This window comes from Gorilla gorilla, chromosome 2 (assembly GCF_029281585.2).
Source record: "Gorilla gorilla gorilla isolate KB3781 chromosome 2, NHGRI_mGorGor1-v2.1_pri, whole genome shotgun sequence".
NCBI classification, from domain to species: Eukaryota; Metazoa; Chordata; class Mammalia; order Primates; family Hominidae; genus Gorilla; species Gorilla gorilla.
In genome coordinates this window covers 131014072-131040201 of record NC_086017.1, presented here as the reverse complement: position 1 = coordinate 131040201, position 26130 = coordinate 131014072, and the positions used below count along the sequence as shown (strand labels likewise).

Below are 26130 nucleotides of genomic sequence, written 5' to 3'. Positions count from 1 at the left end.
CTTTGAAGAGAGCAGTGGTTCTCCCAGCACGCAGCTGGAGATCTGAGAAGGGGCAGACTGCCTCCTCAAGTGGGTCCCTGACCCCTGACCCCCGAGCAGCCTAACTGGGAGGCAACCCCCAGCAGGGGCACACTGACACCTCACACGGCAGGGTATTCCAACAGACCTGCAGCTGAGGGTCCTGTCTGTTAGAAGGAAAACTAACAAACAGAAAGGACATCCACACCGAAAACCCATCTGTACATCACCATCATCAAAGACCAAAAGTAGATAAAACCACAAAGATGGGGGAAAAAACAGAACAGAAAAACTGGAAACTCTAAAATGCAGAGCGTCTCTCCTCCTCCAAAGGAACGCAGTTCCTCACCAGCAACGGAACAAAGCTGGATGGAGAATGACTTTGACGAGCTGAGAGAAGAAGGCTTCAGATGATCAAATTACTCTGAGCTACGGGAAGACATTCAAACCAAAGGCAAAGAAGTTGAAAACTTTGAAAAAAATTTAGAAGAATGTATAACTAGAATAACCAATACAGAGAAGTGCTTAAAGGAGCTGATGGAGCTGAAAACCAAGGCTTGAGAACTATGTGAAGAATGCAGAAGCCTCAGGAGCCGATGTGATCAACTGGAAGAAAGGGTATCAGCAATGGAAGATGAAATGAATGAAATGAAGCGAGAAGGGAAGTTTAGAGAAAAAAGAATAAAAAGAAATGAGCAAAGCCTCCAAGAAATATGGGACTATGTGAAAAGACCAAATCTACGTCTGATTGGTGTACGTGAAAGTGACGGGGAGAATGGGACCAAGTTGGAAAACACTCTGCAGGATATTATCCAGGAGAACTTCCCCAATCTAGCAAGGCAGGCCAACGTTCAGATTCAGGAAATACAGAGAACGCCACAAAGATACTCCTCGAGAAGAGCAACTCCAAGACACATAATTGTCAGATTCACCAAAGTTGAAATGAAGGAAAAAATGTTAAGGGCAGCCAGAGAGAAAGGTCGGGTTACCCTCAAAGGGAAGCCCATCAGACTAACAGCGGATCTCTCGGCAGAAACCCTACAAGTCAGAAGAGAGTGGGGGCCGATATTCAACATTCTTAAAGAAAACAATTTTCAACCCAGAATTTCATATCCAGCCAAACTAAGCTTCATAAGTGAAGGAGAAATAAAATCCTTTACAGACAAGCAAATGCTGAGAGATTTTGTCACCACCAGGCCTGCCCTAAAAGAGCTCCTGAAGGAAGCACTAAACATGGAAAGGAACAACCAGTACCAGCCGCTGCAAAATCATGCCGAAATGTAAAGACCGTCGAGACTAGGAAGAAACTGCATCAACTAACGAGCAAAATCACCAGCTAACATCATAATGACAGGATCAAATTCACACATAACAATATTAACTTTAAATGTAAATGGACTAAATTCTCCAATTAAAAGACACAGACTGGCAAGTTGGATAAAGAGTCAACACCCATCAGTGTGCTGTATTCAGGAAACCCATCTCATGTGCAGAGACACACATAGGCTCAAAATAAAAGGATGGAGGAAGATCTACCAAGCAAATGGAAAACAAAAAAAGGCAGGGGTTGCAATCCTAGTCTCTGATAAAACAGACTTTAAACCAACAAAGATCAAAAGAGACAAAGAAGGCCATTACATAATGGTAAAGGGATCAATTCAACAAGAAGAGCTAACTATCCTAAATATATATGCACCCAATACAGGAGCACCCAGATTCATAAAGCAAGTCCTGAGTGACCTGCAAAGAGACTTAGACTCCCACACATTAATAATGGGAGACTTTAACACCCCACTGTCAACATTAGACAGATCAACGAGACAGAAAGTCAACAAGGATACCCAGGAATTGAACTCAGCTCTGCACCAAGCGGACCTAATAGACATCTACAGAACTCTCCACCCCAAATCAACAGAATATACATTTTTTTCAGCACCACACCACACCTATTCCAAAATTGACCACATAGTTGGAAGTAAAGCTCTCCTCAGCAAATGTAAAAGAACAGAAATTAAAACAAACTATCTCTTAGACCACAGTGCAATCAAACTAGAACTCAGGATTAAGAATCTCACTCAAAGCCGCTCAACTACATGGAAACTGAACAACCTGCTCCTGAACGACTACTGGGTACATAACGAAATGAAGGCAGAAGTAAAGATGTTCTTTGAAACCAATGAGAACAAAGACACAACATACCAGAATCTCTGGGACGCATTCAAAGCAGTGTGTAGAGGGAAATTTATAGCACTAAATGCCCACAAGAGAAAGCAGGAAAGATCCAAAATTGACACCCTAACATCACAATTAAAAGAACTAGAAAAGCAAGAGCAAACACATTCAAAAGCTAGCAGAAGGCAAGAAATAACTAAAATCAGAGCAGAACTGAAGGAAATAGAGACACAAAAAACCCTTCAAAAAATTAGTGAATCCAGGAGCTGGTTTTTTGAAAGGATCAACAAAATTGATAGACCGCTAGCAAGACTAATAAAGAAAAAAGAGAGAAGAATCAAATAGACACAATAAAAAATGATAAAGGGGATATCACCACCGATCCCACAGAAATACAAACTACCATCAGAGAATACTACAAACACCTCTACGCAAATAAACTAGAAAATCTAGAAGAAATGGATAAATTCCTCGACACATACACTCTCCCAAGACTAAACCAGGAAGAAGTTGAATCTCTGAATAGACCAATAACAGGAGCTGAAATTGTGGCAATAATCAATAGTTTACCAACCAAAAAGAGTCCAGGACCAGATGGATTCACAGCCGAATTCTACCAGAGTTACAAGGAGGAACTGGTACCATTCCTTCTGAAACTATTCCAATCAATAGAAAAAGAGGGAATCCTCCCTAACTCATTTTATGAGGCCAGCATCATTCTGATACCAAAGCCAGGCAGAGACACAACCAAAAAAGAGAATTTTAGACCAATATCCTTGATGAACATTGATGCAAAAATCCTCAATAAAATACTGGCAAACCGAATCCAGCAGCACATCAAAAAGCTTATCCACCATGATCAAGTGGGCTTCATCCCTGGGATGCAAGGCTGGTTCAATATACGCAAATCAATAAATGTAATCCAGCATATAAACAGAGCCAAAGACAAAAACCACATGATTATCTCAATAGATGCAGAAAAAGCCTTTGACAAAATTCAACAACCCTTCATGCTAAAAACTCTCAATAAATTAGGTATTGATGGGACATATTTCAAAATAATAAGAGCTATCTATGACAAACCCACAGCCAATATCATACTGAATGGGCAAAAACTGGAAGCATTCCCTTTGAAAACTGGCACAAGACAGGGATGCCCTCTCTCACCACTCCTATTCAACATAGTGTTGGAAGTTCTAGCCAGGGCAATTAGGCAGGAGAAGGAAATAAAGGGTATTCAATTAGGAAAAGAGGAAGTCAAATTGTCCCTGTTTGCAGACGACATGATTGTATATCTAGAAAACCCCATTGTCTCAGCCCAAAATCTCCTTAAGCTGATAAGCAACTTCAGCAAAGTCTCAGGATACAAAATCAATGTACAAAAATCACAAGCATTCTTATACACCAACAACAGACAAACAGAGAGCCAAATCATGAGTGAACTCCCATTCACAATTGCTTCAAAGAGAATAAAATACCTAGGAATCCAACTTACAAGGGATGTAAAGGACCTCTTCAAGCAGAACTACAAACCACTGCTCAAGGAAATAAAAGAGGATACAAACAAATGGAAGAACATTCCATGCTCATGGGTAGGAAGAATCAATATCGTGAAAATAGCCATACTGCCCAAGGTAATTTACAGATTCAATGCCATCCCCATCAAGCTACCAATGACTTTCTTCACAGAATTGGAAAAAACTACTTTAAAGTTTATATGGAACCAAAAAAGAGCCCGCATCGCCAAGTCAATCCTAAGCCAAAAGAACAAAGCTGGAGGCATCACACTACCTGACTTCAAACTATACTACAAGGCTACAGTAACCAAAACAGCATGGTACTGGTACCAAAACAGAGATATAGATCAATGGAACAGAACAGAGCCCTCAGAAATAACGCCGCATACCTACAACTATCTGATCTTTGACAAACCTGAGAAAAACAAGCAATGGGGAAAGGATTCCCTATTTAATAAATGGTGCTGGGAAAACTGGCTAGCCATATGTAGAAAGCTGAAACTGGATCCCTTCCTTACACCTTATACAAAAATCAATTCAAGATGGATTAAAGATTTAAACGTTAGACCTAAAACCATAAAAACCCTAGAAGAAAACCTAGGGATTACCATCCAGGACATAGGCATGGGCAAGGACTTCATGTCCAAAACACCAAAAGCAATGGCAACAAAAGACAAAATTGACAAATGGGATCTAATTAAACTAAAGAGCTTCTGCACAGCAAAAGAAACTACCATCAGAGTGAACAGGCAACCTACAACATGGGAGAAAATTTTTGCAACCTACTCATCTGACAAAGGGCTAATATCCAGAATCTACAATGAACTCAAACAAATTTACAAGAAAAAAACAAACAACCCCATCAAAAAGTGGGCGAAGGACATGAACAGACACTTCCCAAAAGAAGACATTTATGCAGCCAAAAAACACATGAAAAAATGCTCATCATCACTGGCCATCAGAGAAATGCAAATCAAAACCACTATGAGATACCATCTCACACCAGTTAGAATGGCAATCATTAAAAAGTCAGGAAACAACAGGTGCTGGAGAGGATGTGGAGAAATAGGAACACTTTTACACTGTTGGTGGGACTGTAAACTAGTTCAACCATTGTGGAAGTCAGTGTGGCGATTCCTCAGGGATCTAGAACTAGAAATACCATTTGACCCAGCCATCCCATTACTGGGTATATACCCAAATGACTATAAATCATGCTGCTATAAAGGCACATGCACACGTATGTTTATTGCGGCATTATTCATAATAGCAAAGACTTGGAACCAACCCAAATGTCCATCAATGATAGACTGGATTAAGAAAATGTGGCACATATACACCATGGAATACTATGCAGCCATAAAAAATGATGAGTTCATGTCCTTTGTAGGGACATGGATGAAATTGGAAATCATCATTCTCAGTAAACTATCACAAGAACAAAAAACCAAACACCACATATTCTCACTTATAGGTGGGAATTGAACAATGAGATCACATGGACACAGGAAGGGGAATATCGCACTCTGGGGACTGTTGTGGGGTGGGGGGAGGGGGGAGGGATAGCATCGGGAGATATACCTAATGCTAGATGATGAGTTAGTGGGTGCAGCGCACCAGCATGGCACATGTATACATATGTAACTAACCTGCGCAATGTGCACATGTACCCTAAAACTTAAAGTATAATTAAAAAAAAAAAAAAAAAGAGGTGGGGGAAAGTAGGTGGCATTTCTGATGGAATAACATCATGACCAGAGGCAGGGAGGCTAGAAAGAGAGTAGGGTATGTTTGGAGCACCACGGTCTTTGTTATTTTTGAAGCACAAATGGAAACCAGGGGGAGAATGACAGGACTGGGGAGAGACACACCTGGGGAGCTTCTGAGGCCCTGCTGGACCCTGTTAAAGAGTTGACATTTAGTCCCACCATATTAGTTTCCCACTGCTGCTATAACAAATTCCCACAAGCTTAGTGGCTTAAAATAATACAAATTTATTATCTTAAAATTTTGGAGGTCAGAAATCTGAAATAGGTCTTATTTGGCTAAACTTAAGGTGTCAGGAAGTCTGTATTCCTTCCAGAGATGCAAGGGGAGAATCTGTTTCCTTGTCTTTTTCAGCTTCTAGAGGCCGTCTGCATTCTTGTGCTTATTGTCCCCTCCTCCACCTTCTGAGCCAGCCAGGTTCAAATCTGCCAGAAGAGATTCAAATCTTTCTCTCTCTCGCCCCTGTTTCCATTGTCACATCTCCTTCTCCAACTCTGGCTCTCCTCCCTCCCTCCTATAAGGATTCTTGTGATTACATTGGGCCCACTTGGATAATCCAGAATAATCACCCCTCTTGAAATCCTTAATTACATTTGCAAAGTCCCTTTTGCCACATAAGGTCGCATATTCACAGGCTCCAGGAATTAGGATGAGAGAGAACATCTTTGAGAAGCCACTGTTCAGTCTGCCACACCCCCATAGCCCAGAGGCTCAGAAAACCAGAATCTGCCTGTCCTTCTGGAGGAAGGCAGAGGAGAGGCCCTGAATTGTGAAATTCATAGCTGGATTCCAGAAACCCTGAAGGGTTGAGCCTTAAGGAGTATCTTCACAAATGAGGAATGAAGGGCTAGAGTAATCAAGGGGTATCTTGGCTCCACTTGGCCAATTTAGAGACAGGAAGACCAAAAGCCCTGGGAGGGCCCTTACACCAGTGCTGAGCTGCTCCTCTGCGAGCCCTGCAGAGAGGCCTCAGTCTAGGAGTGCTGGGGGAGATGAAGGAAAAGCTGTACTGCAGCACGGCCAGGGTCAGTGTGAGGAGAATAACCCTAGGAGGTCTGATTCATCCACCCAAGGCCACAGATGACCTTGTGGTGTTGGCTCCAGTAGCTCCCAAGTAGGATGGTGAGCTGAGAGCATCCTTTCGTGGGGAGGGGGCCTTCAAGAAGGGCATCTGAGAGGGGAGGTACCAGGCCTGACCCAACACAGGTCACACAGACTCCTGGTGCCATGATGGACTCATGATGAGTCAGCAGAGGACCCAAGAGGACTTGGGTGATAATATCAATTTCAATGGCATTGAAATTGATGGCAGGATTCAGAATCCTATCTAAGATTTCCAAAGTTTGGTTTACACTCCATGGTCGGAGCTTAACAGATGTTTGATGGATGAGTAAAGAAATCCCAGGTTCCCTTTGAGGCTACCCATAGACACTGCAGCATCATTTCTAGAATCAAGGTCCCAGGGTCCCCAGTGTCCATCACTAGGACACTTAGTTATGGGGATTCCTGAGAGGAAAACAGAGGCCTTCCCCACTGTGGCTTCCTGCGTCACTCACATTACTGTCATTCGGTGGGTCAGCAGTACCCCACAGACTCAGGCAGAGGCTCCTGTTTCTATGTTCAGCTTCATTCCTGTTAAACTAAACCAGCCCATGCTTCTGCAGAGTGTTCCTCAAGACCAGTTTCTCCTGAAGAGCTTTCCCTGGACTGCCACCGTTAACAGTCTCTCTCTTCATCAACTGAGTGAGGACACAGACATGGCACAGTGTCCTGCTTACAGCTGTTGTTCTGCTGCTAAGTGGCTGTGTAAGCTTAGACACAACACTCCTGAGCCTTTCCTAGTTTGTCAAAGAAACTGGGTGATGAGCTAGAGCATCCTGATGTGGCTAGGGGGCTGCCCTCAAAGGCTCTCTGAGCCTTGATTATTGACTTGGGTTAGAAGTTCACCCAAAGGAACTGAATTTTCAATAGCAGCAAGCACATTGTTACTGAACAAATGAAAAATAATTAAATAGCTGCATGCAACGAGAAAGTGTCATTTGAAACTTATAGTGTTCAGGTTGCTTAACCCCAGGATAGCTCCTAACTCTGGCTTTAGAATGTGGCAGTAGAAGATACTTCAGCTCTGGTTTTCTTTGACCAGTTTGGCAATGGGTAGGCAGATGGGCTAAGGCTGTTCTATTTTATCTACCTGTCCTATTCTTCCTTTGGAAATTTGTGTTTGTTTTTAGGGTGTTTTGGGTTTGTTTGTTTTTTTTTTTAAGATTGGGTCTCACTCTGCCACCCAGGCTAGAGTACAGTATCACAACAATAGCTCACAGTAGCCTGAAACTCTTGAGCTCAAGTGATCCTCCCACTTCAGCCTCCTGAGTAGCTGGGAGTACAGGAGTGAGCCATTGCACCCAGCCCTTTGGCATTTTAAAAATTATATAACCTTAACATTCTCTATACCTTTTGTCATTACCATCTTTGAGCCCTCCAGAGCAAAGTACATTTTAAGGAGAGAATAGCTCGCGCATGTGTGTATCTATGATAGTGTCATTCCTTGGTGTTTATGAGAAAGAGTGAGAGAATGTGTTTCTGGATGTGTAATTAAATAAATAACATGTGTTCTTTTATCTAACAGCTGAAGCAATGGAAGGCATTTGAAGAGGAAAACCAAACAATCAGACGCATGGCCAAATATTTCAGCACTCCCAGCAAAAGCTTCCATACCCAGTATGGTGAGGAGGAGAACTGCCACCCGAGGGGAGAGAAAAGCTCCATGGAGAGGCTCCTCACAGAAGTAAGCTCTGCCCCTGCCTGGAAGATTCCCTGTAAAGGATCCAATCATGCATCGGTGGCCCCCAAGGCTCTTATTGCTGATGTTCTCTTTCCCTCTCATTCTCCCACTTCTCTTAACAGCAAGCAAAACCTCACCATTTCCACCGTGACACGCATCTACTTCATTCATTCAGTGGACAGATGTATAACGAGTCACTCCTATGTGCCAGGCATTGTGCCAATGAACAAAAGCATGGTTCCTACCCTCACAGAGCTCACAGTCTAGTGGAAGAAATAGAGATTCATTCATCAAGCAAACATGTAATTATACATTGTCATAAGAATTATGAAAGAAAAATCAGAGTGGTAAGACAGAATAATGTGTGGTAAGGGCAAGAAAACATAACTTAGACCAGTCAGAAAAGACTCATTGAGCTGAGGGCTGAAGGTTAACTACAAATTAGCCAGGCAAAGAGTACAGGGAAAAGTATTCCAAGCTGCGGGAACAGCATTGTAAAGGCCCTGAAATGTGGTGGACACTAGCTTCCCTGTGATACATTTTCTCTCTCTTTTTTTTTTTTTTTTTTTTTTTTGTTTGAGATGAGGCCTCACTCTGTTTCCCAGGCTGGAGTGCACTGGTACCATCGTGGCTCACTGAAACCTCCACCTCCTAGGTTCAAGCAATTCTCCTGCCTCAGCCTCCCAAGTAGCTGGGACTACAGGCATCCACCACCATGCTCAGCTAACTTTTGTATTTTTAGTAGAGATGGGGTTTCACCATGTTACCCAGGTTAGTCTCAAACTCCTGACCTCAAGTGATCCACCTGCCCTGGCCTCCCAGGGTGCTGGGATCACAGGTGTGAGCCGCTGCGCCTGGCCTCATTTTCTCTTTTTACATAGAGTAGTGTCTTCATGTCCAAGATCTCCTGGGGTCCTTACTGTCTTTCCCAGGTACTGGCTACAGATCTCAATCAGCCCATCATCCCAGAAAGTCCAGGCATGTCTACAGATGGAGAAGGGGACTAAACAAGGGCTTCTGAATGTGATTGTAGCACCAAGGGAGAATGAGGCAGCTCCCCTGGGCTTCTTTCTTCTGTATTTGAGCCAGAGTTGGCCCCTCTCCCAGACTTGGGCAGTGTGGTGCAGGCATGAAGAAAGCACGTGGAAAGGTTTGAAGGCTTCGTTGACTCAGGAAGAAGGCACAGGGCCCAGGGGAATTAGTCAGTATTTTGACACTAACTGAATTACATTCCATATTTTTTTCAGTTTAGAACCTATCTCAGGAGGTGTTATTTGGGAAACTGGGCTCTTTTTTTAGGACTGCTGCCTAGGTATTAATAGTCCCTGATGAGAGGATAGTGTGGTGGGGACCTAAAAAACACAACAGATGAAGGGACTCAGCACACCCGGGCACCCACCGTTCATGCCCCTCTATGGTTCTGGACCATTTTTGTCCATCAGAGTAACACCTCTCCATTTCTTTACTATTAAGTATTTCAAAGCCAGATTTCTTTCCACCTGGCAAGGGAGTAATATTGCCTTTGATACTCTGTGAAGTCTTCAAATAAGCATTTTTTTTTTCCTGGCTACACAGAAGGCCAGAAACTTGGCTAGAACAGCCAGGATAGTTTTCATTCACAGTCAGCTGATGCTGGAACAGCCAAGTGGACTGACTCTTTAGCCTTATGGTAATTTGCAACGTGCTGTTTGTACTTCTGCCATGCTACCCTGTTTCCCACGCAGGGACTCAATCTGCTATATCCAAAAAGATGCTTTGAGTCTGCAGAGGAAGCCCTTCAATGGGCACAGGTGCACAAGTGGTAAGCTGGCCTCCCCAGCGCACGCTACACCTGGAATCTCTTTCCCAGAACAGGCCAGAGAACAAGCAGCCAGTCCTAGGGCCCGGTGGCAGGTGTCAAGAGGTTCCAGCATCTGCATCCCCAGCTCCAGCATTGCCCGTTAGAGAAACATGAGTATCTCTCCTGGCTCAACATATACACAGACCTTGACTCTGGCCCACGGTGTGCAGTGCCTTCCTGTGCAGGCCCCACTCCCCCACTCAGGCCTTCCTCTTACTTTCCCGTGATCTGGGCAGCCCCATCTTCTCACACTTTCCCCTCTTGCCTCTATAGCCAGGGGTCCCCCCAGAAGCTGTTTCGGACAGCATCTATCACATCTATCACTGACTTCCCTGTCTAAGAGAAGGCCAGCAGACAGAACCTTCCACAAGGCTGAAGTGCTTTCCTCATACACTCTGCAGCCAAGTAAACAAACCTATTACTTTTCTTACCTGAACCATAGAAACAAGAGGCTGATTCCATGTCTCCTTATGGCCTGCCCCCTGTGAAACATGCAGGTGGATGTTTTGCTTCCCTCAATGTGCCAAAAATAATAATTAATAAGCTTATTGAAGTGCAGCTGCCGTGGTAGGTCAGATTTCAGTCTCATAATGGCAGTGCCTCACACCACACCTCTAATTAGTATGCAGCCATGGTAAAAACAGAGTCCCACTTCTTTTTCTGGAAGAAGGAAATTTTCTGTTTAGGTTGATGTTTCTAAATCTGTCACCAGCCAGCTTCTTCCCAACTCCATGTTTATAGTATCTTTCTATACTCAAAGGAGTTTATGGATAAGGCACAAAAAGACAGCACTCAGATTTCACCCACGGGAGTAGTTGCCATCTGCCGATGGGTCCTTCCTAACTCTGTGAGGCTATAGAGGCCTCCAGAAGCCCACATGAGAATGTGCACGATGGGCTTCGGGAGGAGAGGCTGGTGGAGGAGGAAGAGAGTTGAGGTCCCCCCATGAGATCCTCAGAGAGATGCCTGGCACAGCCCAGGATCACAAACACCTGAGTGTTTCCCTGTTGCTCATCCATTCTGCCCCTGACAAGTCCTTGAGTCATCTGCACTCACCCAGCAACACCCAGACCTCACCACTCTGCGGGCAGAGGGAAGGGAGGGAGGACAGGCACGCATGTGCTCAGCTGAAAGTCTCTTCTACCTTACTCACCAGTCCTTCACTGGCCCTGGACTCTCTTCTGATGGTAAAAGAAATATACTCAACCAGGGTGAAACTAGCAATACCAACTATCAGAAAAATCACCTTCCCAATTCTACAAGGGGAGCAGTGCATCTGCTTGGAGAGTTGCTAGTCAGAATATTGGACTATTTTGCTTAAGCTACTGCTCCCTTAAAGGATCATTTCTAGGCAACTCTCCCATGTAAACCTGAGATGAAACCACAGGTTCACTCTATAACTAGTAGTCCTAGTTAGCTGTTACGGACTGGTATAACTAGGCAATTTGTATTGGTTATCCTAACACGGGGAACATCCTTTTGTTTCTAGGGCATAATAAATGGAGGTCCAAATGCTCATGCCCAGCTCCTAAAGATGATAGTAACAAAGAGGTAGCATTTTGGTGTTCAGACAAGCACTTTCTAGAACATTTGCTTACATTATTGCCTTCCCAGAACCCTCGACCCCATGTCATCTGCCCCAAGTCCAGACGTTCCCTGTGAATGTCTCCTCCCTGCTCTGCCTTTGAGGATCAGAAGTTTCCAGAGATGGACACACAGTCTGAACTAGAGAATCAGCTGCTGCACCACAGAAAGATGTCTGGGCTGTAGTCGCTCCCTGCAACCCACTGCCAACACTCCTACTCCTACTTCATGCCCCACAATCTCGCAGTTAGGACAGGCACACCTCTGCAGCTCTCACCTGCCAGCCCTCTCCAGCACAACTTGTTTACCAGCTAACATCCAGCGAGTAGGCAGGTCAGTAGCAGAACTGCCCCAGGCTCCTTCGTCTCCTGGGCTCCATTCTAGGGCTGCTGAATCAAGCTAGCAGGGGCTTAAGCCCAACAGTCCTTTCATTTCTTTGTGCTTCTTCAATAGTTCTGATGCTTGCACTCCTTTGGGTGAGTGGTTCCCAACATTTTTGGCACCAGGGACCAGTTCCGTGGAAGACAGTTTTTCCACAGATAGTGGTGGGGGGATGGTTTCAGGATGAAACTGTTCCACCTCAGATCATCCGACATTAGCTTCTCATAAGGAGTGTGCAGCCTAGACCCCTCACATGTGCAGTTCACAATAGGGTTTGCGCTTCTGTGAGAATCTAATGTCTCAGCTGATCTGATGGAAGCTCAGGTGGTAATGCTTCCTCACCCACCGCTCACCTCCTGCTGTGCTGCCTGGTTCCTAACAGTCCATGGACTAGTACCGGTCCATGGCCCAGGAGTTGGGGACCCCTACTTTAGGTGAAATCAACAGCTGATATTGCCACATGGTAGCTTTGGCCACTCACTCCCAGAAGTCCAGCCTAGGGAGGTGATAACACCAACCTGAGATTCTCTTTGGCCCCTCTCAGCTCCAATCTTATTTGATTGTCACAGGAATCTCCACCCTTCTCCTTGTTCTTCCCATTTTCTAGGCTGTTTAGTAAGAGGCAAAATACTTGTTCTCCTACTTCTTCATCCCCTGGAGATATGCTTCACATTTATCTAAATTTTTGCAAAAGTGTGATAAACTCCAAGTGGGACCATTCCAAACATTATTCAGCTCATACCTGCGGAGTGGCCTGACCCTCTCAGTTCTGGGAAAGGTGAGAGGGTGCTGCAGTGGCCAGCAGGCACTCAGACTGGGCCTCCTTGCTCTTCATAAGCAATGCCGCACAGTGTGGGGATGTAAGGAGAAGACCAAGATAATGACAATAAATCATGGTTGGCCTTTATTGAGCACCGTTTATGTCAGTTATTGTGCTAGCACTTTACATGCATCAACTCATTTCACTGGAGGGAGGCACCTCCTTAGAACCTGAGGTCACCAGCCAATACATTGGAAGAACTGAGATTTCAGCCAAGGTTCTTTGAAAGCCACACCTTCTCCACCATGGTGGGCACTATGGAACCCTTGGCGGCGTCTTTTGTTGATGGTTTTGCTTTTATTTTACAGAAAAATGCTGTGATTGAAAGCCTGCAGGAACAAGTAAACAACGCCAAAGAGAAGATTGTGAGGCTGATGTCAGCTGAGTGCACCTATGACCTCCCAGAGGGGGCTGCCCCACCTGCCTCTTCCCTGAGCAAGGACGTCCAGGCGGTAGCCTCGGTCCACACCCTGGCCGCTGCTCAGGGGCCTTCGGGTCACCTCTCTGACTTTCAGAATGATCCTGGCATGGCTGCCCGGGATTCCCAGTGCACTTCAGGGCCCTCCTCATATGCACAAAGCCTTGAGGGGCCTGGGAAGGACTCCAGCTTCTCCCCAGGGAAGGAGGAGAAGATATCTGACTCAAAAGACTTTTCTGATCATTTAGACTCAGGTTGTAGCCAGAAGCCATGGACTGAGCAAAGCCTGGGTGCAGAAAGAGGAGACCAAGTCCCCATGGATCCCAGCCAGAGTCTTCTACCAGATAGAGGAGGCTCAGATCCCCAGAGACAGAGGCATCTGGAGAACTCAGAGGAGCCCCCAGAGCGGCGGTCACAGGTTAGTTCAGTAATCAGGGAGAAACTTCAGGAGGTCTTACAAGATCTGGGCCTGGGCCCTGAGGCTTCCCTCTCCACCGCCCCCTCTTGTCATCAGCAAACCTGGAAGAACAGTGCTGCCTTCAGCCCCCAAAAGATGCCCCTCTCCAAGGAGCTGGGCTTTAGCCCTTACATGGTGAGAAGGAGGGCAGCTCAGCGGGCCCGCTCACACTTTCCTGGCTCTGCATCCTCATCTGTGGGGCATCGGGCAAACAGGACTGTTCCTGGGGCACACAGCAGGCTACATGTGCAGAATGGGGACAGCCCCAGCCTGGCCCCACAAACTACTGATTCCAGAGTACGAAGCCCTTCTTCCAGGAAGCCTTCACTACCTTCAGATCCTCAAGACAGACCAGGTACCCTGGAGGGCAGCAAACAAAGCCAGACAGAGCCCGAGGGGGCTAGAGGGAGCAAAGCAGCCTTTCTTCCCCAGCCTTCTGGTTCTGGCCGGGCCCCAAGTCCTGCTGCCCCATGCCTCTCCAAAGCCTCACCTGACTTGCCTGAACAGTGGCAGCTGTGGCCCCCAGTGCCCTCAGGCTGTCCCTCCCTGTCTTCTGAACACAGCTATTTTGATACTGAGTCCAGCAGCTCAGATGAGTTCTTCTGCCGCTGCCACCGGCCCTACTGTGAAATCTGCTTCCAGAGCTCTTCTGACTCTAGTGACAGTGGCACATCAGACACTGACCCTGAGCCTACTGGGGGGCTGGCTTCCTGGGAAAAGCTGTGGGCCTGCTCCAAGCCTATTGTGAACTTCAAAGATGACTTGAAACCCACGCTGGTGTGAAAAGCAACAGAGCTGGTCTAGACACAGAGGTCAGTCCAAGAGAAGCTGTACCAAGGCCCACAGGAGAAGAGCCAATTTCTGGTCTTTGGGGAATGGATTAGTGCCCTGCATTTGACCAGCCCATACCATGTTTCAGCTAGGCTCACTGTGTTACTTTGAGCACTTCTTGATCTATAAAAAGAGGGGCATTGCCTGTCCTGTTACTACCTCGCAGCCTTACTATAAAAGACTCCAGTTGAGTGACTATGAAAGACACTGACTCCTTGGATAAAAGGTTGAATGAACACATAGGATTTTCTGTCCAGGTCAGCCTACATTCTGTAAAACTCTTAATATATTCAGATGGATGGCTGAATGGACAGACAGATGGAGAGATGCATGGGAAATTTCTGTAGAACTTGAGGTGTGGATTGTGACCCATCAAACTGGCCTTTTGGTGGACAGACCTACCAGGAAGATAAGTCTCCTACATCCTTGGGCCTCCCACTCCTGGAAGGCAGTGGTTTTATTTCTTCTGAATGTTGTGAACAGCACCTCCCTAGATTCCAGCTTCTGGCCAGACCCAGCTCAGAGCCACCCCTACACCACTATTTCTTGTTTGTATCTTTCCACCATTATGGCACTTTACCCTCCTCTCTGAGACAGATCTCCATGTGCCCACAGGCTTCCCAGATCTCTCCCCTGGGATCAGATGTACCTGAGGTCCTGACTATCCCCACTGTCCCCTTGTCCTGTGGCTCATCCTCTTGATTCACCCAGTGATGCAGTTTTGTACTGCGGGGAGGCACACACCAGCAATTTCTGTTGGGGTATGGGAGAACCTGTTGGTCAAGAGTGCTTTTGGTTCCATTGGGGTTACATGACTACCAACAGACACATAAACCTGGAAGCCAAATGGAGAAATAAAAAGGAAGACATGAGGGACACGAAGACAGGAAAGAAAACAGGATTTGAATATTTCACTTGAGTCCAGCATAGTACTTGGCAATATCATATTTTTGTGATTCCTTTTGATAACCCTGTGAAGTAGACACTTTCATTTTTACGGACAGGGATTATGAGGCTTAGAGAAATGAGGTAGTTTCCCCCAACATCACACTGCTGGACAGAGATGTACGCACAGCTCCTGGGACTCAAGTAGGTGGGTTTTCCCGGGGAAACATGGCTTCATGTGTTCTTCTGGGAATGGCAGGTGACGCTTGGCAGACGAGACAACAAAGCAAGGCTCATGTAAGAAAGCTGGGATGTGCTCCCCTATAGTCCAGAATAATAGACCTGGTTCCTCACCTCGGGAAACGGGCCTCCACTTCCTCACTGCCAAAGGCCACACTGGCACCTCCCAAGGGAGCTGGGGAGCTGGTGAAGGATGAGTGCGAGGAACTCAGCCACCACCAGAGCCACAGGGAGAGCACACCTGGGTCCACTGTGCTTATTGCTGAGCTGGCTGTCATGTCCAGGCTGTCCCCTGCCCCGAGTCCTGTGTATACATCTGTGGGTGTGCACATGTTTGCATGAAGGAGTTCAGGCCTTATTAAATATGCTCAGAGGGGGGCATCTGGCTCTAAATGTATCATCAATTTATCATGGAATCTTGGGGGCTGCTGACACCCCTGGACTCTCCAGGCACTGAACCATGAGGCCCTCTTGGAAGCACAGCTTCTTCTATCATCTACTTTTAAATAGGAATTTCCTAATTTATTCTGTGCATGGGTTTGCAGTTTCTTCTTGTGCTGTGTGTGTGCTGTCCAAGTGGTACCATAATAAAAGAAATGACTCCCAAGAGGAGTCTTTTCAGAAATTGTAATCTGGGGCTGGCCAGGAGGGGCCCGGAGAAGGCTGACCCACCCAAAGAAGGGGAACCAGAGAAGCCATCAGAGCTGCTGCCGGGCTACCCTGGGTCCCAGGGTACCTTCTACCAAAGTTCCATTTGAATAGATTCTTCTGTGTTCTCCCTAAGAAGTCTCTTATCCCAGAAACACTCCCTCAATGGACATAGGAAACCCTGAAGACCCTGGACTCTTCCTGCCCCTGGGGGTCCTGTGGCTGGGCTCCCCCTCCTGCAGCTCCCTTCCTCCCAGCATGCCACCACTAGCAGCCCACCATTCATTCATGTGGACTCTAAATCTGGCAATCCTTCTAGCCTTCTCACTCTGTCTGCTTCTAGAACCTTAGTCCCAGCATCCCCGCCCTTCTACATCTCCATCCTTCTGTTTAGAATTTTTTTTCCCACTTTGTGCCCTTGTGAATTATTCATCCTTCAAGGCTCAGGTGGAGCATACATTCTTTCTTCAACCTTTTCCAGCCATCCCCAAAGAAAGTTGATTGATTCCCTAATTAAATAAGGAAGGATGGGCTGGACGCAGTGGCTCACGTCTGTAATCCCAGCACTTTGGGAGGCCGAGGCGGCCGGATGACGAGGTCAGGATTTCAAGACCAGCCTGGCCAACATGGTGAAACCCCGTCTCTACTAAAAATACAAAAATTAGCCGGGCGTGGTGGCACATGCCTGTAATCCCAGCTACTCAGGAGCCTGAGGCAGGAAAATTGCTTGAACCGGGAGACAGAGGTTGTACTAAGCCTAGATGGTGCCACTGTACTCAAGCCTGGGTGACAGAGCAAGACTCCGTTTCGAGAAGAAAGAAAGAAAGAAGAAAGAGAGAGAGAAAAAAAGAAAGAAGGAAGGCTGTCTTAGGGTCTGTATTTTGGACTCAACTATATAGAGGCTTCTGTTATCCATTTGACCTAGAATGACTTTGTAACGCTTGCCAGACCTGATTGAAATTTATCATTTTCTTCAAAAGCAATGTGCAAACACCATAACTGTGCTCAACAAAATGTTGCCACCAAATGTATCATTTACTCTGTGCATCACCCCTACCCTTCCCCACCTGCTTTCCTAAATCTTTTACCTAAGATCAGCTAATCCAGTGATGAAATCCTTAAAGGGCTGAATGTGCCATGACTTTTGGCATGCTCTTGGTTGTTCTGCTCTTGAAGAAAGGGCAGTAAATTGTGCAAAGGAATCCTGGAGAAGTAAACATTGCCTCTGCTGCTGTCATCTGAGCTATACATGTCTCTGTTGGTCCTAAGGCATAGCATGGAGCCAGGCCTGATTCTAACCCCAGCATATGTCCTCTGCTGTTGAAAATCTTGGAATTTCTACATTTCTACATTTCTCCACTTTTCCCGTTAAGACTGTGAGGTCTTTGAGCTTAGAACTTGTTATAATTATCTTGGAATCCAGTACCTAGCACTGTGCCTGGCACATGGTCAATGCCCAGCAAATGCTTGTCAAAAGAAAAATCAATCAAGGGAGGAAGAATGACCTCACCAGAACTGTCTTAAGGGGCACCCCAGGGAAGCACAGCTCACAAAAGTTCAAGTGGGAAGCCAGGCTTAGGTATCTCTTCAACTTATGTGATGGATGGCAGTGTTGCTGCTTCACCTAAATTTAAATCCCCCGTGATAATATCTTGAACCCTTTGTGGAAAGAAGGCATTTTAGATGGGCTCTCTTCATTAATTTTTGTACAATAATTTTCTATCCCCACTGCAATGCCTGGGCTTTAAGTCACCTGCATGACCATGTTGCTTTCAGCAAGTTCAGAACCTCTTTATGGCTCAAAGGCTCCCAACTGCCACCTGGGGTAACAACACCTACCTCATGAGGTTATGAGGGCTAAATGAATTAATATTTGTAAAATGGTTTGAACTGTGCCTGGCACGCAGCAAGTTTCATATGTTTGTTGAATAAAAATAAGTAGATAAAAAATCTTAGAAAGGAAAACACAGATTTATATGCAGAAATCCTCTTTATGTTTTCTTGTGTTACACCAAAATTCCTCATCTTGGTCTTCAATTTGTTCCTGAGGGAAGAGATGTGGAAAAGCAAGGATAGCCTTTTGGCTCAGCCCACTTTTGGGGAAATAGAATTTTCTGCGTGAACCCATCTGAGCCAGGTGCATTTACTATAGGGAGCATATCCATCTGCAGAACTCAAATATCAGGGTGAGGCCAGAAGGAAAGGTGTAGTTGGAAAGCCAGGAAATTCGATTTTTTTTTTTAAGATGGAGCCAAGAGACACTAATTTCGTTAGTAGAAATATTATGCACTTTGGCTGGGTGCAGTGGCTCATGCCTGTTATCCCAGCAATGTGAGAGTCCGAAGAGGGTGCATCACCTCAGGTCAGGAGTTTGAGACCAGCCTGGCCAATATGGTGAAACCCCGTCTCTACTAAAAATACAAAAATTAGCCAGGCGTGGTGGCTTGTGCCTGTAATCCCAGCTATTCAGGAGGCTGAGGCAGAAGAATCACTTGAACCCAGGAGGTGGAGTTCGCAGAGAGCTGAGATCGCACCACTGCACTCCAGCCTAGGCGACAGAGCAAGACTCTGTCTCAAAAAAACAAAAACAGAAAGAAAAAGAAATATTATGCACTTTGTAATAGAAGAAAATATATGTAAGATATCTGCTATGCACCACTTAATACTCATCTTATTTAATATTTATAACCACCTAGCAAAGTAGTTATTGACTCTGTTTCACAGATGAGGAAACTTTAACTGGGAGAGGTTAGGTCACTTGCCAAAAATCACACAACTGGTTAGAGGCAGAGACTGAGTTTGCACTGAAATTTGGCTTCATTCCAAAGCGTTTTGTGGACTCCCTAAAGCTGGTTACAGAGCATGTGCTACAGGCATGCTACCAGAAGACAGAAGGAATTTCAACCCGGCAGGGCAGGGACCCAGCCTGAGGTTTTCTTAGGACACCAAGGTTTCCTTAGGAAAAGCAAGCTGGTCTGGTTCTGTAAGCATATTGCAAAACTCTCCATTGCTGAGTCATTGCATCAGCGTCCTGGAGGCTGGAAGGGAGCTCCCTAAAGCTACCTGGTCCTCCTCAGTTTCAGAAAGCTCAATGCAAAATACAGGTGATACTGACAGCAAGCAGTCTCCCTGTTTAAAAAGACCACGGTCAGTCCTGCAAACTGAAAAACTTTTCTCAAGGATTGTGCTTTGTAAGTGGCACAAAAAGATGATTCTGCGCAAGAGACCCAGAAGACCCTGTGGCAAATGGAAACAGTGCCACTCTCAGATCTTCTACTGAGCTGAGGGAAGAACCACAATATCTCTTTTTTTTCTTTTTCTTTTTCTTTTTTATTTTTTATTTTGGAGATGGAGTCTCACTATGTCACCTAGGCTGGAGTGCAGTGGCGCAATCTTGGCTCACTGCAACCTCTGCCTCTTAGGTTCAAGTGATTCTCCTGCCTCAGCCTCCCGAGTAGCTGGGATTACAGGTGCCCACCACCACGCCTGGCTAATTTTTGCATTTTTAGTAGAGATGGGGTTTTGCCATGTTGGCCAGACTGGTCTTGAACTCTTTAACTCAGGTGATCCACCCGCCTTGGCCTCCCAAAGTGCTGGGATTACAGGCGTGAGCCACTGAGCCCGGCCCACAATCCCTTTTCAATTCAAACCCACTTTGCTAGAAAAATCTTCATTCCTCCCTACTTCCTGCAGGATGAAATCTCACCTTGGTTTGGGGCTTGAAATCTCATTTTCCCCACTAGACTGTGAGCTCTTTGAGCCTAGAACTTGTTATAAATATCTTGGAATCCCCCACACCTAGCACTGTGCCTGGCACATGATCAGTGCCCAGCAAATGCTTGTCAAAGAAGAATTAATCAAGGGAGGAAGACTGGTCTCACCAGAACTGTCTTAAGGGGGACCCCAGTGAGGCACAGCTCACCCTCCCACTAAAGTTACCTAAAACTCTCCTTGTTCCTGCCAGCTGGGTTTGCTGTCTGTATCTGGGGCATACCTAGGCCCAGATCAGGCTCAACACTTTTGTTCACACCAGCTGCTTTCTCCTTCATTCTAACTACCCCAACCTGAAGTAGCTTTTCCTCTTTCTGACCAGTTCCAGCTGTCCTCAGATTTATTAGGCAATAAATCGCATACTCCTGATATGCCCCCTGACAGCAATTCTACTGTTGTCTTGGGCTGTTCTATAAATCCTTTATTGTTAAGGTTTCACATGCTCACATCTTACCTGTTCAAATAGATTATCAGATACTGGAGGGCAAGTGCCCTGTATAATCTATCACTGCATTTTCATGTTAGCCTCTGCAGTGCCTGACACCTAGGTGTCAACCAACATTTCTAGGTTTATTTTGAAGATGGGCCAACTCTCTCTATGCTCCCATCTTTCTGTTTTTACCAAGAGTGTCCTGAACAGACAAAAAGTAATTTGGTAGCAATTTTCTGTCAGAACATATTTGAAATTTAACATTTCTGAGAATCTCTGCTGTCTCATTGGAAATGAAGGAAACAAACATTTGCTGAGGGCCCACTATGTGCCAGGCACTGTGATAGGAGCTTACATATACAGCTAGAAGAAATTGAGCCAACAAGACCTGAGGAGGAAGGTTCCTGTCTCAGCCCATTTTCTGCTGCTGTAACACAATACCACAGACTGGGAAATTTACAAAGAACAGAAATGTATTTCTCACAGTTCCAGAGGCTGGGAACTCCAAGATCAAGGCACTGGCTGGTTCAGTTGCCTGGTGAGGGCTGCGTCCTCCAGAGAGGAGGAACATAGAGTCTTCACATGGTGGAAGGCAGAAGGGTCAATCAGACAAATGCTATATGAAGCCTCTTTTGTAAGGGTCTTAGTCCCATTCAGCTGGGAGAAGCCCTCATGACCTAATCACCTCTTAAAGGCCTAAATCACCTAAATTTAGGTGACCTAAATCACCTCTTAATACTATCACCTGAATTTTGGGGCGGTCACATTCAAACCATAACAATCCCTAAAACCCTGGACCCAATGTCTCCAATATCCTCAAAAAACAAAAATAACAAAACACCTTTCTGGATGGTTTCTATCCATGAACAGCTGCAGAAAGCTGATGGGGACCAAAAAAAAGAGGGAAACCAGCTTAATTAATCCTGCTGCTGTTGCTGCTGCTCCCACCATAAAATATAGTAAAAATTGGAAGTGGGATACAGATCTGTCAACACATTCTTCTGATGTCACAAGTAGGCACTTTTACGCTCAGGACAAGGAGGCCATACCAATGGAATGCAGCCTGGTGCCTTATTTCCTTCCAGCAGTTACCCTCATCACTCCAGAACTGCGGGTGTCCCATGACTGGGCCAGGGTGGCCTGGGCCTTGCGGTCAGGAGCCACTGCTGTCAATCCACATCCTAAAAGGATTTCTTCTCTCTCAGGTCTTGCCTGCAGATCCCGGGATGTACCCGGTCAAGGTAGGGTTTTAACATTAGCCTTTTTTAAGTTCCCAAGATGATTTTAATGTGTGGCCAGAGTTTTTGCCTCTGAGCTTTGTTTCTGACCTCCTGGGATGCCAGAATGAAGATTCTGGGTTCTGTGCATCACCCTATCCCCAAGCCTTGATCAACCCTGGCCTGAGGCAACCCCACTCCTCCCTAAACATAGCCCCCAGGCACCAAGGAAGGCAATGGATTACTAACATTCTGCTCCACTATACTCTTTCCTGTTCCCCTCTTTTATCTGAAGTGTGGGCCCCTCCTCTCCAGGAGCCTTTTCCTGCACACCCTCAGTCCCCTGCACCTTCCCTCTTGGCAACAGTTATGATCTAGCACCTGGCCAGCACATACTCACCCACTACCTGGTGGTGGAATACAGCGACTCACATGGTCATGCTTTGTCTCCTCCCAGAAATCACAGACTCCTTGGGGACAAGAAACATTCCTTGTACCTCTTTATGCTTTAACGGTGACGAGCATGGAATGCTATGCACACAATAGACATAAGAGGCGCTTAAATATTGACGGGAGGAAGAGAGGGAAGGAAACAAGGAAGGATAAATTCTTATTCAGCATCTCTCATGAAGCTTGTGGTGAAACAATGAACAAGTAAGTAAAAGATAAAATAGTTTCCAGAGAGTGGTATGTGTAATTTAAAAATTAATAAATCAGCATAAGGAGATGGGCAATGGATGAATAAATAAATGAATGTATGAACTTACCAAATTTCTGGTAAATGCAAACAACACAAATATTTAAGTTATGCCCACCCAGGATTTTTCCCACCAGATGTATAGAGCTAGAGGGAGCCACTAAATGTTTAAATTAGTTTGTGAGGGCTGTCATAACAAAATACCACAGACTGGGTGGTTTAAACAACAGAAATTTGCTGTCTTACAGTTCAGGAGGCTAGAATTCTGATATCAAACTGTCAGCAGTGTTGCTTCCTTCCAAGGATTGAGGGAAGTATTTGTTCCAGATCTCTCTTCTTGGCTTGTAGATGTCCATCTCTTCCCTGTCTTTTATTTTTTTGAGATGGAGTCTCGCTCTGTCTCCCAGGCTGGAGTGCAGTGGTGCAATCTCAGCTCACTGCAAGCTCCACCTCCCGGGTTCATGCCATTCTCCTGCCTCAGCCTCCCAAGTAGCTGGGACTACAGGCACCCGCCACCACACCTGGCTAATTTTTTGTATTTTTAGTAGAGACGGGGTTTCACCATGTTAGCCAGGATGGTCTCGATATCCTGACCTCGTGATCCACCTGCCTCAGCCTCCCAAAGTGCTGGGATTACAGGCATGAGCCACCGTGCCTGGCCTCTTCCCTGTCTTTTTACATTGTCTCCCCTCTATTTGTGTCTCTGTATTCAAATTTCCCCTTTTTTTTAAGGATACCAGTCATATTGGATTAGGGCTCTGATATGCCTTGGCTCTGTGTCCCCACTTAAATCTCATCCCCAATTGTAATCCCCATAATCCCCATGTGTTGAGAGAGGGACCTGGTGGGAGGTGATTGGATCATGGGGGTGGTTTCCCCCATGCTGTTCTCATGATAGTGAGTGAGTTCTCATGAGATCGATGATTTTGTAAGTGTTTGACAGTTCCTCCTTCAGATTCGCTTTCTCTCTCACACACACACCTGCTGCCATGTAAGACATGCCTGCTTCCTCTTCTGCCATGACTGTAAGTTTCCTGAGACCTCCCCAACCACATAGAACTGTGAGTCAATTAAACCTCCTTTGTTTAAAAATTGCCTAGTCTCAGGTATTTCTTTATAGTAGTGTGAGACTGGACTAATACAGTAAATTGGTACCAGGAGTGGGGCACTGCTATAAAGATAACCTGAAAATGTAGAAGCAACTTTGGAACTGGGTAACAGGCAGAAGTTGGAACAGTTTGGAGGACTCAGAAGAAGGCAGAAAGATGTGGGGAAGTTTGGAACTTCCTAGAGATTTGTTGAATGACTTTGACCAAAATGCTGATAACGATGTGGACAATGAAGTCCAGGCTGAGGTGGTCTCAGATGGTTATGAGAAACTTCTTGGGAACTGGAGCAAATGTCACTCTTGCTATGCTTTAGCAAAGAGACTGGCAGCATTTTGCCCCTGTGCTAGAGATCTGTGGAACTTTGAATTTAAGTGAGATGATCTGAAATTGGAACGTATGTTTAAAAGAGAACCAGAGCATGAAAGTTTGGAAATTTTGCAGCCTGACGATGAGATAGAAAAAAACCCATTTTCTGAGAAGTTCAAGCCAGCTGCAGAAATTTGCATATATAATGAGGAAGCAAATATTAATTACCAAGACAATGGGGAGAATGTCTCCAGGGCATGCCAGAGGCCTCTGCACCAGCCGCTCTCATCACAGGCCCAGAGGCCTAGGAGGAAGAAATGGTTTTATGGGCCTGGCCCAGGGCCCTGCTGCTTTGTGGAGCCTTGGGACTTGGTGCCCTGCATCCCAGCCACTCCAGCTCCAGCTGTGGCTAAAAAGGGCCAAGGTACAGCTCAGGCTGTGGCTTCAGAGGGTGCAAGCCTCAAGCCTTGGCTTCCACATAGTGTTGGGTCTGTGGGTGCACAGAAGTCAAGAATTAAGGCTTGGGAACCTCTGCTTAGATTTCAGAGGATTTAGGGAAATGCCTGGATGTCCAGGCAGAAGTTTGCTGCAGGGGCAGAGCCCTCATGGAGAACCTCTGCTAGGGCAGTGCAAAAGAGAAATGTGGGGTTGGAGCCCCCACACAGTCCCCACTGGGGCATTGCCTGGTGGAATGTGAGAAGAGGGACATGGTCCTCCAGATCCCAGAATGGGAGGTCTACCAACAGCTCGCATCATGTGCCTGGAAAAGCTACAGGCACTCAATACCAGCCATGAAAGCAGCCAGGCTGGGGGGCTGTACTCTGCAAAGCTAGCCCATGAAGGAGCTGCCCAAGACCATGGAAGCCCACTCCTTGCATTAGCAAATCCCAGATGTGAGACATGGAATTAAAGGGGATCATTTTGAAGCTTTAAGATTTAATGGCTGCCCCACTGGGTTTTGGACTTGCACGGGGCCTGTAGCCCCTTTGTTTTTAGCCCATTTCTCCCATTGGGGATGGGAGCATTTATTCAACACCTGTACTCCCATTGTATCTAGGCAGTAACTAACTTGCTTTTGATTTTACAGGCTCATAGGCAGAAGGGACTTGCCTTGTCTCAGATGAGACTTTGGACTTGGACTTTTGGGTTAATGCCAGAATGAGTTAAGACTCTGGGGGACTGTTGGGAAGACATGATTGGTTTTGAAATGTAAAAAGGACATGAGATTTGGGAGGGACCAGGGGCAGAATGATATGGTTTGGCTCTGTGTCCCCACCTGTGTCCCCACCCAAACCTCATCTTGAGTTGTAATCCCCATAATCCCCATGTGTTGAGGTAGGGACCTGGTAGGAGGTGATTGGATCATGGGGGCTGTTTACCCTGTGCCGTTCTTGTGATAGTGAGTGAGTTCTCAAGGGATCTGGTTGTTTTATAAGTGTTTGACAGTTTCTCCTTTAGATTCTCTCTCTCTCTCTCTCTCTCTCTCTGTCTCTCTCTCTTGCCTGCTGCCATGTAAGACATGCCTGTTTCCCCTTCTGCCATGAAACTGCCTCAGCCCAAGTTTCCTGAGGGCTCCCCAGCCATGCAGAACTGTGAATCAATTAAACCTCCTTTGTTTATAAATTACCCAGTTTGGGGTATTGTTTATAGCAGTGTGAGAATGGACTAATACAGAACCACACTAATGACCTACTTTAACTTGATTATCTCTGTAAAGACCCTGTCTCCAAGTGAAGTCACGTTCTGAGGTACTGGGGATTAAGACATCAACATACTAATTTTTGGAGGGGCATAATTAAACCCATAACAGTATCCAAACAAAGTTTTCACCTTTCTATCACGATCCACAGATTATTCAGGGTTTGTCACTTAAAGATTCCTTTACTCAGTTCCTTGAGGGCAGGAACTCTGTTGTTGTTCACTCCCATGTTTTAAATAATAGTGACTGGCACGTGGAAGATGCTTCATCCATGTCACATTGAATTCACTTTTGTCCAAGAAAACTCAGGGCAGAGGGTGAAGTCATTTAACCCAGGAAGCTAAGAAAGGTTCATAGCCTGCAGCAATTCCTGGAACTCTCTGAGTCAAAGGAAATTATGTTTCCATGACACAGAATCTGACTCTGGATTTCTTAATTAGGGGTATTTGCATGATGAGAGGAGACTTGTTTCTGAATAATCATTGCCCTCCTCCTCTCAAATTAATGGCCATTGCTTCTGACATCCGAATTATCTCTACAG

General features: G+C 45.8%; 1 protein-coding gene across 6 annotated transcripts in view; it reads left to right on the top strand.

Moving 5' to 3' along the window:
* GPR156 (G protein-coupled receptor 156) overlaps positions 1–18269 on the top strand; it is a 129591-nt gene extending 111322 nt beyond the window's left edge. For all 6 annotated transcript variants that reach the window (XM_055383749.2, XM_019024080.4, XM_055383748.2 and 3 more), the window contains 2 exons: positions 8101–8259; positions 13190–18269. In XM_055383749.2, coding sequence (XP_055239724.1) covers positions 8101–8259; positions 13190–14539 — 1509 coding nt within the window. In that variant the 3' untranslated portion in view covers positions 14540–18269. The remainder of the gene's footprint in view (positions 1–8100; positions 8260–13189) is intronic.
* The last annotated feature ends 7861 nt before the right edge of the window (positions 18270–26130 follow it).